Here is a 16,728-nt window from a genome sequence, read left to right as displayed (position 1 = left end):
AATTTTCCACTAATCACTCTAGGATTTGAGAATCTCATCATAATTTTCCACTAATCACTCTTGGATTTGAGAATCTCATCACAATTTTCCACTAATCACTCTTGGATTTGAGAATGTCATCATAATTCTCCACTAATGATGATTGGATTTCATAATCTCATCACAATTCTCCACTAATGATGATTGGATTTGAGAATCTCATCACAATTATCCACTAATGATTTTTGGATTTGAGAATCTCATCATAATTTTCCACTAATGATTCTTGGATTTCAGAATCTCATCATAATTATACACTAATCACTCTTGGATTTGAGAATCTCATCAAAATTATCCACTAATGATTCTTGGATTTGAGAATGTCATCATAATTTTCCACTAATGATAATTGGATTTGAGAATCTCATCACAATTTTCCACTAATCACTCTTGAATTTCATAATCTCATCACAATTCTCCACTAATGATGATTGGATTTGAGAATCTCATCACAATTATCCACAAATGATTCTTGGATTTGAGAATCTCATCATAATTTTCCACTAATGATTCTTGGATTTGAGAATCTCATCATAATTTTCCATTACTCATGATTGGATTTGAGAATCTCATCACAATGATCCACTAATGATTCTTGGATTTGAGAATCTCATCACAATTATCCACTAATGACTCTTGGATTTGAGAATCTCATCATAATTTTCCACTAATGATGATTGGATTTGATAATCTCATCACAATTTTCCACTAATCACTCTTGGATTTGAGAATCTCATAATAATTTTCCACTAATCACCCTTGAATTTCATAATCTTATCACAATGATCCACTAATGATGATTGGATTTGAGAATCTCATCACAATTATCCACTAATGATTCTTGGATTTGAGAATCTCATCATAATTTTCCACTAATGATTCTTGGATTTGAGAATCTCATCACAATTATCCACTAATCACTCTTGGATTTGAGAATCTCATCATAATTTTCCACTAATCACTCTTGGATTTGAGAATCTCATCACACTGATCCACTAATGATTCTTAGATTTGAGAATCTCATCACAATTATCCACTAATGACTCTTGGATTTGAGAATCTCCTCATAATTTTCCACTAATGACTCTTGGATTTGAGAATCTCATCATTATTTTCCACTAATGATGATTGGATTTCATAATCTCATCACAATTCTCCACTAATCACTCTTGGATTTGAGAATCTCATCACAATGATCCACTAATGATTCTTGGATTTGAGAATCTCATCACAATTATACACTAATCACTCTTGGATTTGAGAATCTCATCATAATTATCCACTAATCACTCTTGGATTTGAGAATCTCATCACAATGATCCACTAATGATTCTTGGATTTGAGAATCTCATCACAATTATCCACTAATGACTCTTGGATTTGAGAATCTCATCATAATTTTCCACTAATCAGTCTTGGATTTGAGAATCTCATCATAATTTTCCACTAATGATTCTTGGATTTGACAATCTCATCACAATTATCCACTAATGACTCTTGGATTTGAGAATCTCATCACAATGATCCACTAATGATTCTTGGATTTGAGAATCTCATCACAATGATCCACTAATGATTCTTGGATTTGAGAATCTCATCACAATTATCCACTAATGACTCTTGGATTTGAGAATCTCATCATAATTTTCCACTAATGATGATTGGATTTGATAATCTCATCACAATTTTCCACTAATCACTCTTGGATTTGAGAATCTCATAATAATTTTCCACTAATCACCCTTGAATTTCATAATCTTATCACAATGATCCACTAATGATGATTGGATTTGAGAATCTCATCACAATTATCCACTAATGATTCTTGGATTTGAGAATCTCCTCATAATTTTCCACTAATGATTCTTGGATTTGAGAATCTCATCACAATTATCCACTAATCACTCTTGGATTTGAGAATCTCATCATAATTTTCCACTAATCACCCTTGAATTTCATAATCTTATCACAATGATCCACTAATGATGATTGGATTTGAGAATCTCATCACAATTATCCACTAATGATTCTTGGATTTGAGAATCTCATCATAATTTTCCACTAATGATTCTTGGATTTGAGAATCTCATCACAATTATCCACTAATCACTCTTGGATTTGAGAATCTCATCATAATTTTCCACTAATCACTCTTGGATTTGAGAATCTCATCACACTGATCCACTAATGATTCTTAGATTTGAGAATCTCATCACAATTATCCACTAATGACTCTTGGATTTGAGAATCTCCTCATAATTTTCCACTAATGACTCTTGGATTTGAGAATCTCATCATTATTTTCCACTAATGATGATTGGATTTCATAATCTCATCACAATTCTCCACTAATCATTCTTGGATTTGAGAATCTCATCACAATGATCCACTAATGATTCTTGGATTTGAGAATCTCATCACAATTATACACTAATCACTCTTGGATTTGAGAATCTCATCATAATTATCCACTAATCACTCTTGGATTTGAGAATCTCATCACAATGATCCACTAATGATTCTTGGATTTGAGAATCTCATCACAATTATCCACTAATGACTCTTGGATTTGAGAATCTCATCATAATTTTCCACTAATCAGTCTTGGATTTGAGAATCTCATCATAATTTTCCACTAATGATGATTGGATTTCACAATCTCATCACAATTATCCACTAATGACTCTTGGATTTGAGAATCTCATCACAATGATCCACTAATGATTCTTGGATTTGAGAATCTCATCACAATTATCCACTAATGACTCTTGGATTTGAGAATCTCATCATAATTTTCCACTAATGATGATTGGATTTGATAATCTCATCACAATTTTCCACTAATCACTCTTGGATTTGAGAATCTCATAATAATTTTCCACTAATCACCCTTGAATTTCATAATCTTATCACAATGATCCACTAATGATGATTGGATTTGAGAATCTCATCACAATTATCCACTAATGATTCTTGGATTTGAGAATCTCCTCATAATTTTCCACTAATGATTCTTGGATTTGAGAATCTCATCACAATTATCCACTAATCACTCTTGGATTTGAGAATCTCATCATAATTTTCCACTAATCACCCTTGAATTTCATAATCTTATCACAATGATCCACTAATGATGATTGGATTTGAGAATCTCATCACAATTATCCACTAATGATTCTTGGATTTGAGAATCTCATCATAATTTTCCACTAATGATTCTTGGATTTGAGAATCTCATCACAATTATCCACTAATCACTCTTGGATTTGAGAATCTCATCATAATTTTCCACTAATCACTCTTGGATTTGAGAATCTCATCACACTGATCCACTAATGATTCTTAGATTTGAGAATCTCATCACAATTATCCACTAATGACTCTTGGATTTGAGAATCTCCTCATAATTTTCCACTAATGACTCTTGGATTTGAGAATCTCATCATTATTTTCCACTAATGATGATTGGATTTCATAATCTCATCACAATTCTCCACTAATCACTCTTGGATTTGAGAATCTCATCACAATGATCCACTAATGATTCTTGGATTTGAGAATCTCATCACAATTATACACTAATCACTCTTGGATTTGAGAATCTCATCATAATTATCCACTAATCACTCTTGGATTTGAGAATCTCATCACAATGATCCACTAATGATTCTTGGATTTGAGAATCTCATCACAATTATCCACTAATGACTCTTGGATTTGAGAATCTCATCATAATTTTCCACTAATGATGATTGGATTTCATAATCTCATCACAATTCTCCACTAATCACTCTTGGATTTGAGAATCTCATCACAATGATCCACTAATGATTCTTGGATTTGAGAATCTCATCACAATTATCCACTAATGACTCTTGGATTTGAGAATCTCATCATAATTTTCCACTAATCACTCTTGGATTTGAGAATCTCATCATTATTTTCCACTAATGATGATTGGATTTCATAATCTCATCACAATTCTCCACTAATGATGATTGGATTTGAGAATCTCATCACAATTATCCACTAATGATTCTTGGACTTGTGAATCTCATCATAATTTTCCACTAATGATTCTTGGATTTGAGAATCTCATCACAATTATCCACTGGAATGCTTCAAGGAGCACTCCAACTGTTCGACGAAATGCCCAACAGAGACTTAGTGCACTGGAATGCTTCAAGGAAAGCATACGAAATAAAAATAGTGGTTAAGGGATATAATAGTCTATATATACATATTTTAAATATTTTAATAAAAGAATCCACTATGGGGATAAGTTGGCCCATCTCAGATCAATTGCCCCACGAATTTTGAGTGAAATTAGTGCACTGGAGTTCTTAAAGATGGGAGATTATGTAGTCTGGGTCAAAATATTCTTTCTCGTTATAACAATAGTAAGGAGGAATTTGTTTTCGTGAAGATTAGTTGAATTTTGAATTAAGAGTAATATTAAACTATCACAAATGGGGAAAACCAAGAGTACAAATAGAGGACGTATAATGACAGAATGTTTTGGACTGTTTTTTAACCATGAATTTCACTAATCACAGGAAAACTATGACAGAATGTTCTCCAAATTGTTCGAAAAAAATCAAATTTCATGTCAATTTGAACAAGTCCCAGATCAAACATCCATTATACGCGGTGCGATATATAACTCAGTTAGGCAATAATGACCCATCAATCGCTCCTAACATATAGAACAGAACAATACGAAATAGAAGCCTAATCCACCGAAAACCGATCGAAATTCCCATTGCAGTTTTCGTTCGTAAATTGGCTGCTCACAAAGTAAGGAATGTTTTGTGACTCCACGAAATCTGCCAAGTTCAGAAAAAACATGAAATGGTTAAACAAAAGAATCCCAGCTATATATTAACAAGTTAGACAACTTTCGAACTCACCATGGACCTCATCAGTTGCCCTTGTTATATTTACAGCGTCCGACTTTCCAGAATCCCAGTGCTTGCTAAACATCCGCCGTTTAAGCGAACGTTTCTTGTTTGGCACTGGATTTTTAATAGCTTGATGCAATGGTTCCTTAAAAACTGAACCAGAAGGCCCAGCTTCTTCATAACTGCTTCGAGCCATTTTCAACTTCTTCACTTCCTCGATCAAAGTATTGAGACAGTCATTGATCATATTTCTACAAACCTCATCCTCCTTGCACTCTACCAACATGTCATAAAAACGATGAGCATTGTGATTCACAAACAACATATGTGTGAACTTGTTCGGTCCTAAACAATCAAAAGATCGTTGACTTAAAGGTATACCTTCTGTCTCCCACATGTGGCACGAATAAACTCTATCCAAGTTCATATTAAAATAAACTCTAAATAAATGCCGGCAAATAATACCTTCTGTCTCCCACATGTGGCACGAACATGTTCCCATTTTTGTTGCTTGATTGAATTTAACAATGCGATAACCTTTATAAGCCATTTTAGAACAAGCCTTGAACTCGATCAATTCATCATTTAAATCTAGTGGTTCATGGGTCAATTTCATTGATACGGAATTCAAAGCCTCATACTCAAATGACTTGAAAATATTTCTCGTACAAATCTCCCCAATTTGCAACAAAATTTCAGTTGATTGCAAGAACATACCAGGCATACCTCGGCAAAGAGCGTCCTCCTCGAACTCTTGAATACGCCAATTTCGTTGCAATCTCTCAAAACCAATTACAAATTCGTGAACACTAGAAGTAGAAGAGCACAACTCCTTCAACACCTTATTAATCGTTTCACTACGAGACGTAGCATGCAATCCACCTGTGAATTTGTCTCGTGTAAAGGCGGAAGACCATCGCTTTCTTAACTTGTACATGCTATTAAACCATCTACTCTCAAAAAGCTTGAACTCTTCCATCATACTTGACCAACATGATTCGAACTCTTCCTCATTCTCACAACCATTCATGCACCTATACCACAAAGTTTTAAAAGAGTCATCGTGGTTGAGCCTACCAAATTGCTTGGCGGCGTTTTTGTTGATATGCCATTGACAAAGCCTATGCTTCGCATCACGAAACGTAACATCAACACCATTCATAAGAGCTTGATCTTGATCGGAGAAAATGATCACCGGCTCTTTATGATACATTGACTCTAGAAAGGTAGAAAATAACCACTCATACGACTCCGTCTTCTCGTTACTTAAAAAAGCAACCGCAAACATTACATTCGTCCGATGATGATTTATTCCAACAATAGGGACGCAAATCAAGTCGTACTTATTCGTTTTATATGTAGCATCCACAGATATCACGTCACCAAAGTGTTGATAATCCACAAGACATCTACTATCCCTAAAGAAGAGGTTTTGAAGCCTTCCATCCTCACTTACCTTAACTTTCCAATAGAAAGAAGGGTCACTCAATCCTTTCTCGGTAAGATACTCCATCAACTTATTTGCATCGGCATTGGCAACATTAGCCAATTTCGTTGATTCGCGATGTAGCTCATTGTACACATCTTTACGTGTGAAACCAATATTCTCCAAAAAACGATAAGCACGACTCACTCCAATGCCACTACTCTTCATCGCCATAAGCAAAGTCTTATGAGAATGCTCCATCTTCCGTGCAGAGTGCAAAAGATAACTTTCACTTGGATGGAGGAGTTCATGGTTGTGCTCTTTATCAAACAAAGTTACCACCCACGGAGACTCAACATTTGTCCGGCTCACTCGTAGCCTAGCTTTGCAGTTGCTCCTATAACTATGCTTCTTGAATGTCGCCAATCTACCATTTGAGGACTTGTTATCGGGTCGTTCCTCGCATGAACAATGATACGCTTTGGAAGACACGGTCTTCCGGTCTTTGAAGTATCCTTGCGACCTAGTTCGGGCAGAGAACCCAATCATTTGTGCATATGCCGAATATAGCACAAAGACTTCCTCCAAGATGTCAATAACACTTCCAACACTTATCCTAGCTCAACGGCAGCCAACGTCACTATGTTTCCGTCCCGGCTTTGTTCCCCATTATCTTCATCGGTCGCATCATTTGCGGTGGCATTTATGCTGCTATCCCAATGTACGCTCTCTTCAGAAATACTGTCTGTAGGTTGCTCAATGGGAGCTCCAGAAAATATATTACCAACTTCACCGACATTTGCGTTACCACTGACTGTATCCCAATCATCAAAACCATGGGATATATTCAAATCAAACTCCATGTCCCTACCGTTAACATAACAAATACCGACAGTTAAATAAAACCATAAGTGGCATTTGCAAAAATTCAAAGATAAATGTTGTGTTACACGTAAACAAGAGGAAGGCTGTTTTGTACAAAGAAATAAAATTGCTATTCTTAGAGTTTCAGAAGCATTTAAATTACAAACGCCTACAAAATCACAAAAGTTCCAAAAAAAGATAAATAAAATAAAATAACAGTCATTACGAAGGCAAGGCAATGCTAAAAAAAATCGGTCAAATTACACCATTAACAAAAGACAAAGCTCCAACAATTACTTTATTAATCTATATGCTCTATATGGAGGCATATTATGCTCTATAATTAGCCGGTAAATGCAAATTTTAACACGCACAATAATAGCCCGCGCAATCAAAATTTAAACAAGCACCCATTTAGTTACCTAAACACTAATCACAGACATATGAATACGGAAAAAACAAAGGATTTTCATAAATAAAAAGAACTTACAAACGGACGTCTTCCCTTCAAGGGTGAAACTTCATACAAGTAGCAGCAACACGGACGATCGGCGATAGATTTTAGAGATTATAATTTATTTTATATGTTTGTAGGTATTTGTGTCTGGATCTAGAGATTGCAACAAATGCATGTTGCTTTTATATTATTCTATCGTGAGTTATGACGCATAAGTGAATCATGAGCCTAATTTCAAAGGCTATTATACTCGATCACTTTACTGAACTCGTATATAAAGTTTTCTTATGCTATTTTTAGGACAAATAATGTTTCTCTCATAGATCTCTTATATCTACGAATTTATTTTGCGAACTTTGTTTTGTTATAATGTACGATTACTACAGTGGGCAATTGCAGCCCTCTTTTGAGTGAAGGATCAAAACAGGTTAGTATTTTTGTGTCTTCTTATGTTTCTATATAGTGATAACGACCTGCAGTGTGTGTATAAGTCTCTCAGTCTAATGACTTTGAATGTTAGGGACCTATTTACTCCAATTTATGAACGTTAGAGACTTATTTGATTTTCAGTGTAAACAATATGGATGTGTTTTTGTTACTTAATCATTTTTTTTTTCTTTTTCTAAATTCTTAAGTTATGCCTTTAATTCCATATTATATTTCTTTCTTTCTTTTTCTAAATTCTTAATTTATGTCCCTTAATTTCATATTTCTTTTTGTAATTTTATGCATATATTATTGCATTTAAACATAATTTTTGCATTTATTCAAGATAATTTATATATAAGTGATTATATTACCATATCATATATTATACTTTCCTGTCCATGAAAGAACTTCCTATTTTTTCTTTTTTGGGACGTCCACAAAAAAACTTCTACTTATTTTTATACTCTACCATTTATATTACTCTATTTACCATTACTTTTTCACTACTTTCAATACTAATTATAACATCTTTTCACCATCTTCAATACGCTTAACAACTTTTTCTCAATTCTTAATATAACACTCAACAACCTTCTTAAAATCTGTGTCACTCACTTCGAGGAAATTATTTCATAGACGGAGGAAGTATAATACAATAGTGTTTCGAGTTCTCTCTTATATTTGAGATCTTACGAGACATTCCTGCAGCATCTATTCATATTTATCTTAAAATTTTCATTTTATGTATTTTTAATTTATATATTTTTAAACATATTAATCACATCAAATTTAGTGGTCATCACCGACTAAAGATCATATATAAAAATATATACTACTTCCGTTCACGAAAGAACTTCCTACTTTACCTTCTTGGGACGTCCACAAAATAGCTTCCTATATATTTTTGGACTATACCCTACCATCTATAAATATTTTATTTACCCTTATTTTTTATTTATTTTTTCTCACTCTCGATACTAATTAAAACACATTTCCACCATTTTCAATACACTCAACAATATTTTCTCCACTTTCAATACACTCAACATTTTTTTAAACTCGTGTCACTCCATCCTAGGAAATTATTTCTTGGAGGGGAGGGGGGAGAGTATTTTTTTTTTTTTTGAGAAAGAAAAGAACTTCATTAAATCAAAACAGGGTAGTTGAAACCAACAGGAAAAGCAACAGAAGAAGCAGAAGATAAACGAAAAAGAAGAGCATGTTTCGCCAAGGCATCGGCCAAAAGATTGTTAACTATAGAAGTCCAGCTGAACTCTTTGCGTTGCAGTCCATCGACCCAAGCAAAAATTTCCTTGAGCGTGTCCCCGATGAAAGATAAATCACTCTCCCTATTGCAGAGTCTCAAAAACAAATGCTGACAGTCCGTTTCAATAATGACGTCTCCACGATCTTTTTCTTCGCAGAGACGAAGACCTTCATTGATGGCCAAAGCTTCCCCTTCCTCGGCCGTAAACGCCCCAGCACAAAACCCGTACCTGACTCCCAGAATAATATCATTCGCATCAAACATGACCACTCCAAAACCAATCCCCACACCTTCATCAACCGCAGCATCACCGCAGCATCACATTGAACCTTCACTTGCGAATTTCGACTGCAAAACACCCTGAAAATGTTCGGACCTGCTAAGGGAGTGCAGGTGGACTTTTCCCAAACCGCATTCTGGGCAATTGAGAAGCAATCCACATGGGAAATCTTTTTGTCTTGAAAGATGAGGAGGTTACGAGCATACCAGGCAGTCCAAGCAAAAGTGGCGAACGCATAATGAGCAGCTTTTTCAGGGATGGATCGGATCCGCTCAAACCACTCTTTAATGGAAACTGTATCATCCCCACTTAACGGTGCCAAACGGAGCGGCGAAGTCTCCCAAAGAAACTCCACCAAGGGCAATCCCATAAACCATGTTCAACAGATTCCTCAGCCATACCACATCTTCGGCAAAAGGGATCAACAACAATACCACGATTAAGGAGAGCACGGGCTGTTGGGAGGGCTCCACTTAAACACTTCCATAAAAATAATTTGACTTTGGGTATAACCTGCAGGCTCCAAATCCAATTCCACAAAGAAGAGAGATCATGAGACGAAGAAGCTTCCTCTCGTCCCCTTAGAGAACAAGCCAAGAGATATCCAGATTTAACCGAGTAAGAGCTACACTTTCCCATAGGCCACAAAGGTCTATCCACAACAGCCGAATCCACCATTAACTTGCCAAAAAAAATCCCGAGATCATACTTGGTAGAATGGTAGCTAGTTTATCCAAATCCCACGCTGCTTGATTGTCCAGAAGGAGTTCTTCAACTTTTTTGTTGGCCCATTGCTCAGAAACGCACGCCGAACGAAAATTCCCTTTAGAGTTAGGGATCCACGCATCTTTACCAATTCTGATTCTAGCTCCATTTCCCACACGCCAAGCAATACCCTTTACCAAGAGGTCTCGTCCAACTAGAAGGCTTTTCCAAACGAACGATGGATTATGGGCCGTAGTAACTAAAAGAATATCCGACCTCGGAAAGTAACAAGCTTTGAGTGAGCGAGCAAGAAGAGAATAACGATTTTGAAGGATCCTCCATGTTTGTTTAGCAAGCATCGCTTGATTAAACAAACTAATGTCTCTAAAGCCCAACCCACCTTTGTGTTTAGGGACACAAAGTTTTCGCCAACTTTTCCAATGTATCCTCCTTTCATCGTTCTTCAGACCCCCAAAAAAAACTAGCAGCAACACTGTTTAATCTTTGGCAAATCTGATAAGGAATAATGAAGCAACTCATGAGGTAAGAGAGAATAGATTGCAACACCGATTTAATAAGAACCAGTTTCCCTACGCCAGAGAGGAAACGACGCTTCCAGTCCTTCGTTTTTTTCCGAGTTCTATCAACAAGCAGCTGAAAAATCTCAGCTTTATATCTTCCAACCGTACAAGTAGGGATGTCAATCCTGCCCAAAACCCGTAGGCTGGCCCGATTAACCCGTCAATTCGAGAGGGTTAGGGTTGAAAATTTTCAACCCCGATAAAAATTACAACCCGACTAGCCCGTAACCGAATAACCCGGCACCCGATAGGGTCGGCTCGGCTAACCCGATGGGCTAGCCCGAAAACCCGAATACATAACATAAATTATTTAGATATAAAAATTAAAAAAGGATAAAATATTATAAAGTCTCATAATTTCGCTTTTCTGTATTTTTGAGATGCTTTGATTTTATGAGTTCAAACTATTGTTCGATATTTTATTGTTTTTTCTTTAACAAAGTTGAACATTTTATTGTTACCAACTTATTTTATATATTATGTAATTTTGATTTTTTTTTCTTCTTCAATATTTTATATTTTTGCATTTCATGCTTGCTAGTTGCTATATAATTTAGTGTGAATAGGGGAATCAAGTTGAAGCACCAAATATTATCAATGTTGAAGAAGAGTGTTACTCAAATGTTTAGACTTTATATTTATTTTTGACATGCTTTATTTCTTTAATTTCAAATTATTGTTGAATATTTTATTTTTATTTTTTTAACAAGTTGAACATTTTATTGTAATTAACTTATTTTATATGTTATGTAATCTTGAATATCTTATATTTTTGCATTTCATGCTTTGCTATATAATTTATATCTTTAATATCTATGTGTATTTTACACATTATACATTAGATCATTAAGAATAATAAAATACAAATGATAATTTTAACCTGATTAGCCCGATGGGCTAGCTCGAAACACGAACGTTTAGGGTTAGGGTTGAAGATTTACAACCCGAAAAAATCTCCAGCCCGATTAGCCCGCACCCGATTAACCCGGAACCCGATAGGGCTGGCCTGAAAACCCGGTGGGCTGGCCCGATTGACATCCCTACGTACAAGGGATGCCCAAGTATTTTCCTTGAAAACTTTCACGCCTAACTTCTAGTTGATCTACCAATTCTTGCCTCAGGGAGTCAAGAACCCCACAGCTAAAAGAGATTGCAAAATTTTCAAGGTTAACTTTCTGCCCCGATGCCGCTTCATACTTGATTAAAATAGCTTTCACTTCGGCTACCTCCCCACCACACGCTCTCCCAAAAATAATGCAGTCATCTACGAATAATAAATGGCTGATCCAGGGGGCCGTTCTGTAAAGTCTAGCCCCATGGATAAGATTACAAGTTTCTGCTTGTGTAGGAGAGCCGAAAGAGCCTCTGCACAAAAGAGAAACAAGAAAGGCGAAAGAGGATCACCTTGCCGGAGACCCCGGCTAGGCTCAAACTGCTCACCAGGAAAACCATTAACAAGCACACGAAAAGACACAGAGGTAACACATCACATTACTAAATCCACCACAGCAGAATGAAAACCAAGTTTTCTCATCATAGCATCTAAGAAACTCCATTCGACATGATCATAAGCTTTAGCCATATCAAGTTTAAAAGCAAAGCACCCTTTGGATTTAGCTTTATTTAATTTCATCATATGGAAAATCTCAAAAGCTAAGAGGGCGTTGTCAGTAATTTGGCGACCAGGGACAAAAGCCGATTGACTCTCATGAATAACATCAGGAAAGATAGACTTAAGCCTGTTAGTAATGACCTTAGAAACAAGCTTATAAATAACATTGCACAGACTGATGGGGCGGAAATCCGCAGGAAGACAACATTTTTTCTTCTTAGGGATGAGACAAATAATCCGCAGGAAGACAACATTATTAAGGATACTCATGACCAAAGGGATGACATCTAACTTAGCATGGGACCAACAAGAAGAGTAGAAGATAGCAGGCATACCATCCGGCCCCGGGGCCTTGAGGGGGGGCATCTGTTTTAAAGCACATGTGATCTCCTTCGCAGTGTAAGGACTTGTGAGAATGTTGTTCATTTCTTCTATCACGGTGGGATCAACGGAACAGAGAATATCCGCGGGATTCTGATAAGGGCCAGCCGAGAAGAGATCCTAAAAATGATTTCTGAAAATGATATCCATCTCTTCAAAATTCCTCGTGGTAGTTCCATCCGGCTTTTGAATGTTCCGAATATGTTCCGTTTCTATCACCCCTCCGCCGTCCTATGAAAGAAACCCGTGTTTCTGTCCCCCTCAGCAAGCCAATCAGCCCGCGATCTTTGCTTCTACATGATTTTCTCCTTAGAGAGAAGATCATCAAGCTTCTTTTCAACACGTCTCTGCTCATCTCTGGAAAAGGGTTCTTTATCCGCCTTTTGTAACTTCTCCAAACCTTCTTTGAGCTCCTTGCATCTTTTCCTAATATGACCAAATTCATTTTTTTCCCAAGTCTTAAATCAACACCCATCTCAATAATTTTCTGTTTGAAATCGTCAACCGAGCTCACCGATCTGCCAGTTTCCCATATTCTATGGCAAAGGGGCTTACATCTATCATCCTTGAACCACATAGCTTCGAAGCGAAACGGGCGAGGGTGAGGCCGGCAGTCCTCTTCCGCTTGCAACATTGACAAGAACAGGGGGCTGTGATCACTAGATTTTCTCGTTAGGTGATGAACCTCATATCCCATAAAAGAGGCAATCCAATTATCACTTCCCAGAAAACAGTCAAGCCTTTCAAGAATGTGATCTTTTCCTTTTGGTTGTTCGACCAAGTGTACGGTTCCCCTATGAATCCCAAGTCAGTTAAACCGCAGCTTTCCATTATCATCCTAAACGCACATAACTGAGAATCTGTCTTAGGATTGCCACCTTTTTTCTCATAATGAAATAGAGTTTCGTTAAAGTTACCTCTGCACAACCATTTGTCACTAATAGTGGAAAGCAAAGAGAGCATTAGGTCCCACGTAAGATGGTGGTCCTCCAATCTGCTCCACCTGTAAATACCACAGAAATCCCACACCGAACCGGACTGATCGTCAACCATAGCCAAAATGTGATGATGGGAGGAAGATTTAACAGTTACCAAGAAATCCTCAGACCAAAGGAGAGCCAAACCACCTTTACGCCCTCCTTCTTCACAATCGCAATCAACCACAAAAGAATTCTCCAGGTCAAACGTACTAAGAATCGGTGTCCATTCAGCAGCCATGATTTTCGATTCCATGATGAACACCAATCCGGGTTTCTTTTGTTGGATTAACCAAGCAAGATGCCGAACTATCGGTTGGTTCCCAAGCCCCCGACAGTTCCAAAGTAAGCAATTTATTGTGCCCGGCGGGATTGCTCCGAAGCAATCTCCACCGATGGCACAAAAGTAGAGGTGGATTCATCATCGAGAATAGTAACTTTGAGTCTCTTTTGAACTAGATCAATCGCTGTCTCTCATGGTTGGGAAGCGGCTTTCTCCTCCTCCTGTCGATTCCGCTTCCTTTGGTTATCAGACAAAAGGTGGACTTTTAGAATTTTTGGGGTTGGTGAGCGATGAAAACGGGACCAGATTTTTTGTTTTGGTGGTTGGGCTTGTTTAGTAGGCGATTTAGGGAGTTTCAGGTTCAGGAGATTTGCGAGATCAGTGGTTGGGATAAGATCCTTAGTTGGATTGAAGGGGGTTATATTGTAGTCTGGGGATTGATTGGAAATCTCTGGTTTTGGGTGAGTGTGTACTATTGTCAGTAGGAAAAGCTGGCAAGGTTGAGGAATGGAGTTTAGCGAGCGAGGGCAAGAGATTAAATTTTGGTTTTAGGGAGCTGGGCATGTGGTTTGTTTGGTTGGTAGCAGCGTTGATAGGGAGGACAGAAGAAGGTTGGTTTAAGTGTTGGTGCAAGGGCGGTCCATCAGGGTATTGTGAGAGGGGATTAGAGGAAAGGGGGGTGGGCGTGGCCTGGTCGGGGAGACCGGTGGGTGGGTTGTGGCATGGCAGTGGAGGGCTTTTTGTGAGTTAGTCTTGACTAAGGGGATAGGCTGTGGTTTTTGCATCCTTAGCCTTTTTAGTGGCGAAGCTTTGAGTATGGGACCATATAAAATGTCTTCAAACTATTTCCCATTATCGGTTTCCTCAGAATCTTTCTCACAGGCACGTGTATGGTGACTCAAAACTCCACATTTGTAGCAAAATATGGGAAGGTTTTCATATTTCAGAGGGATCCAAAGTTGGCGTGCTTCGAAGAAAATTGTTGTGACATCGAAATTAACTTTGAATCTAGCAAAGCATCCCGCGTAGTTGGCTTGTTCATCAACTTCTTTGACTGTCCCGATCCGTTTCCCTATATTGCGGATAATGGCTGGATTCATGCACTTTATTGGGAGATTATACGCCCGAACCCAGAAACTTCCTCAATTCACACGAATATTTGAAGGTTGCACCGTCTCATCAAGACCCATAACGGCGAAGAGATGGCCGTCAAAGTGCCACGGTTGTCACCGTAGAACCCACTCCCTATCCTCCAAAGATTCAAAGGAGAAAAGGAAGAGGTTTTTTCTCCATTCCCTTCCTTGAAAGTCCTTTGAGGTTTTCCAAGATTTACGCATTATCTCCAAAAGATGAAAAGTATTTTGGGTTTTAGAAGCTATCAAACTGCCTACCAGGCAGAAATTCTTCACCGGCTGACTCTCTTGCGGAAAAAAATAAGAGATATCAATCAAAGTTGATTCACGCTCAGTACGCTCTTTCGGGCCGTTCACCAAATCAGAATCCCGAGACGAACCTCCTCGTTCCATACCTACACCACCAAGACAAAAACAAAACGAAAACAAAGCACACGCAGACCAAACAAGCGTTAGAAAAAATACAGAAAAGAAAAGCAGAAGCCGCCCCAAGGAGGACAAAGGAAGCAGTAAAAAGGAATCGAGCGAAAGAGATGAGGGACACCAAGGGAAAGAAAGAAAACATGAAAGAAAAAATGGCAGAGCCGCCGACTGAGATAGGTTGAAACCTAGACGAGACTCCACGGAGAACAAAACCCTAGGAGAGAACCAAGGGAACAAAACCCTAGACACCTAGGGAACATTTGTAGTAGCCCGCTCTTTTAATTATGATTAAAACTAGTAAATGCAATTTTTATAAATGAATCCAGTTTATGGTCCTGATTTTTTTTTTTATCAGAAACGAAGTTATTATTTTAGCTTTATACTTTTATAAGTATGAGAAAAACGCGACGAGGATTATTGAGCCATTCAATAATTATTATTTTCAAGTTATAACTGACTTAGCAAAGTCATGTTATTTATTAATCGAAAAACAGAAGCATTTATATTTTATTAGTGCTACTAGAAGTCGAGGAATTATTCCGACTGCAACGCAGATTAAATCTACGGATTTAATTTAAGTTATATTACAGTTTATCAAGTTAGCAGGCAAGGAAAAAGATATCAAGCAAGATACAGAAATGCGATGATTGAAAATCGAAGCCAGTATTTATTTACAGTTCACAGATTACAGGCTAGTTCCCAGCTTGGGGAAAATCGTCTAGTATATTACAAAAGCCGTAGACTCTACGTGGCCTACTTAGCCACCAACTCCACTCAACATATATCTATGAGACCTACGCACTAGCCAAGTGCGCCACCATCTTTTGCTTTCCTCCCTCAGCCAACCACCACCACTATCTCCAATCTTTTAAACTTTACAGCCAACCACCACCTTCATGGCTTTTTAAATTCAGCCAACAAAACTAATCATTTCATTTTCTTTGAGAAGTTTACCTGCATTAAACGAGAA

At 37.4% G+C, this 16,728-nt stretch overlaps 1 protein-coding gene across 1 annotated transcript; it reads right to left on the bottom strand.

The window, feature by feature from the left end:
* Window positions 1–4,770: 4,770 nt before the first annotated feature.
* On the bottom strand, window positions 4,771–6,915 carry LOC131013090 (protein FAR1-RELATED SEQUENCE 5-like). Its single transcript, XM_057941128.1, has 3 exons — window positions 5,406–6,915; window positions 4,950–5,285; window positions 4,771–4,865 (listed from the first exon to the last, which is right to left on the bottom strand). The coding sequence occupies exons 1-3, from the start codon at window positions 6,913–6,915 to the stop codon at window positions 4,771–4,773; spliced, it is 1,941 nt and encodes a 646-aa protein (XP_057797111.1).
* Window positions 6,916–16,728: the final 9,813 nt, after the last annotated feature.

Source organism: Salvia miltiorrhiza, chromosome 1 (genome assembly GCF_028751815.1).
Source record: "Salvia miltiorrhiza cultivar Shanhuang (shh) chromosome 1, IMPLAD_Smil_shh, whole genome shotgun sequence".
Classification (NCBI taxonomy): domain Eukaryota; kingdom Viridiplantae; phylum Streptophyta; class Magnoliopsida; order Lamiales; family Lamiaceae; genus Salvia; species Salvia miltiorrhiza.
Note: the sequence above shows the minus strand (reverse complement) of the source record. Positions and strands in the feature narration are given on the sequence as shown.

What these genes read in the sequence shown, in the direction of transcription:
- LOC131013090 (XM_057941128.1), bottom strand. Translation starts at nt 6,915, where the DNA reads ATGATTGGGTTCTCTGCCCGAACTAGGTCGCAAGGATACTTCAAAGAC. An exon ending in CCACATGTGGGAGACAGAAG is followed by an intron (nt 5,286 to 5,405) that starts GTATTATTTGCC and finishes TTGATTGTTTAG; the next exon opens with GACCGAACAAGTTCACACAT. An exon ending in GGCAACTGATGAGGTCCATG is followed by an intron (nt 4,866 to 4,949) that starts GTGAGTTCGAAA and finishes TGAACTTGGCAG; the next exon opens with ATTTCGTGGAGTCACAAAAC.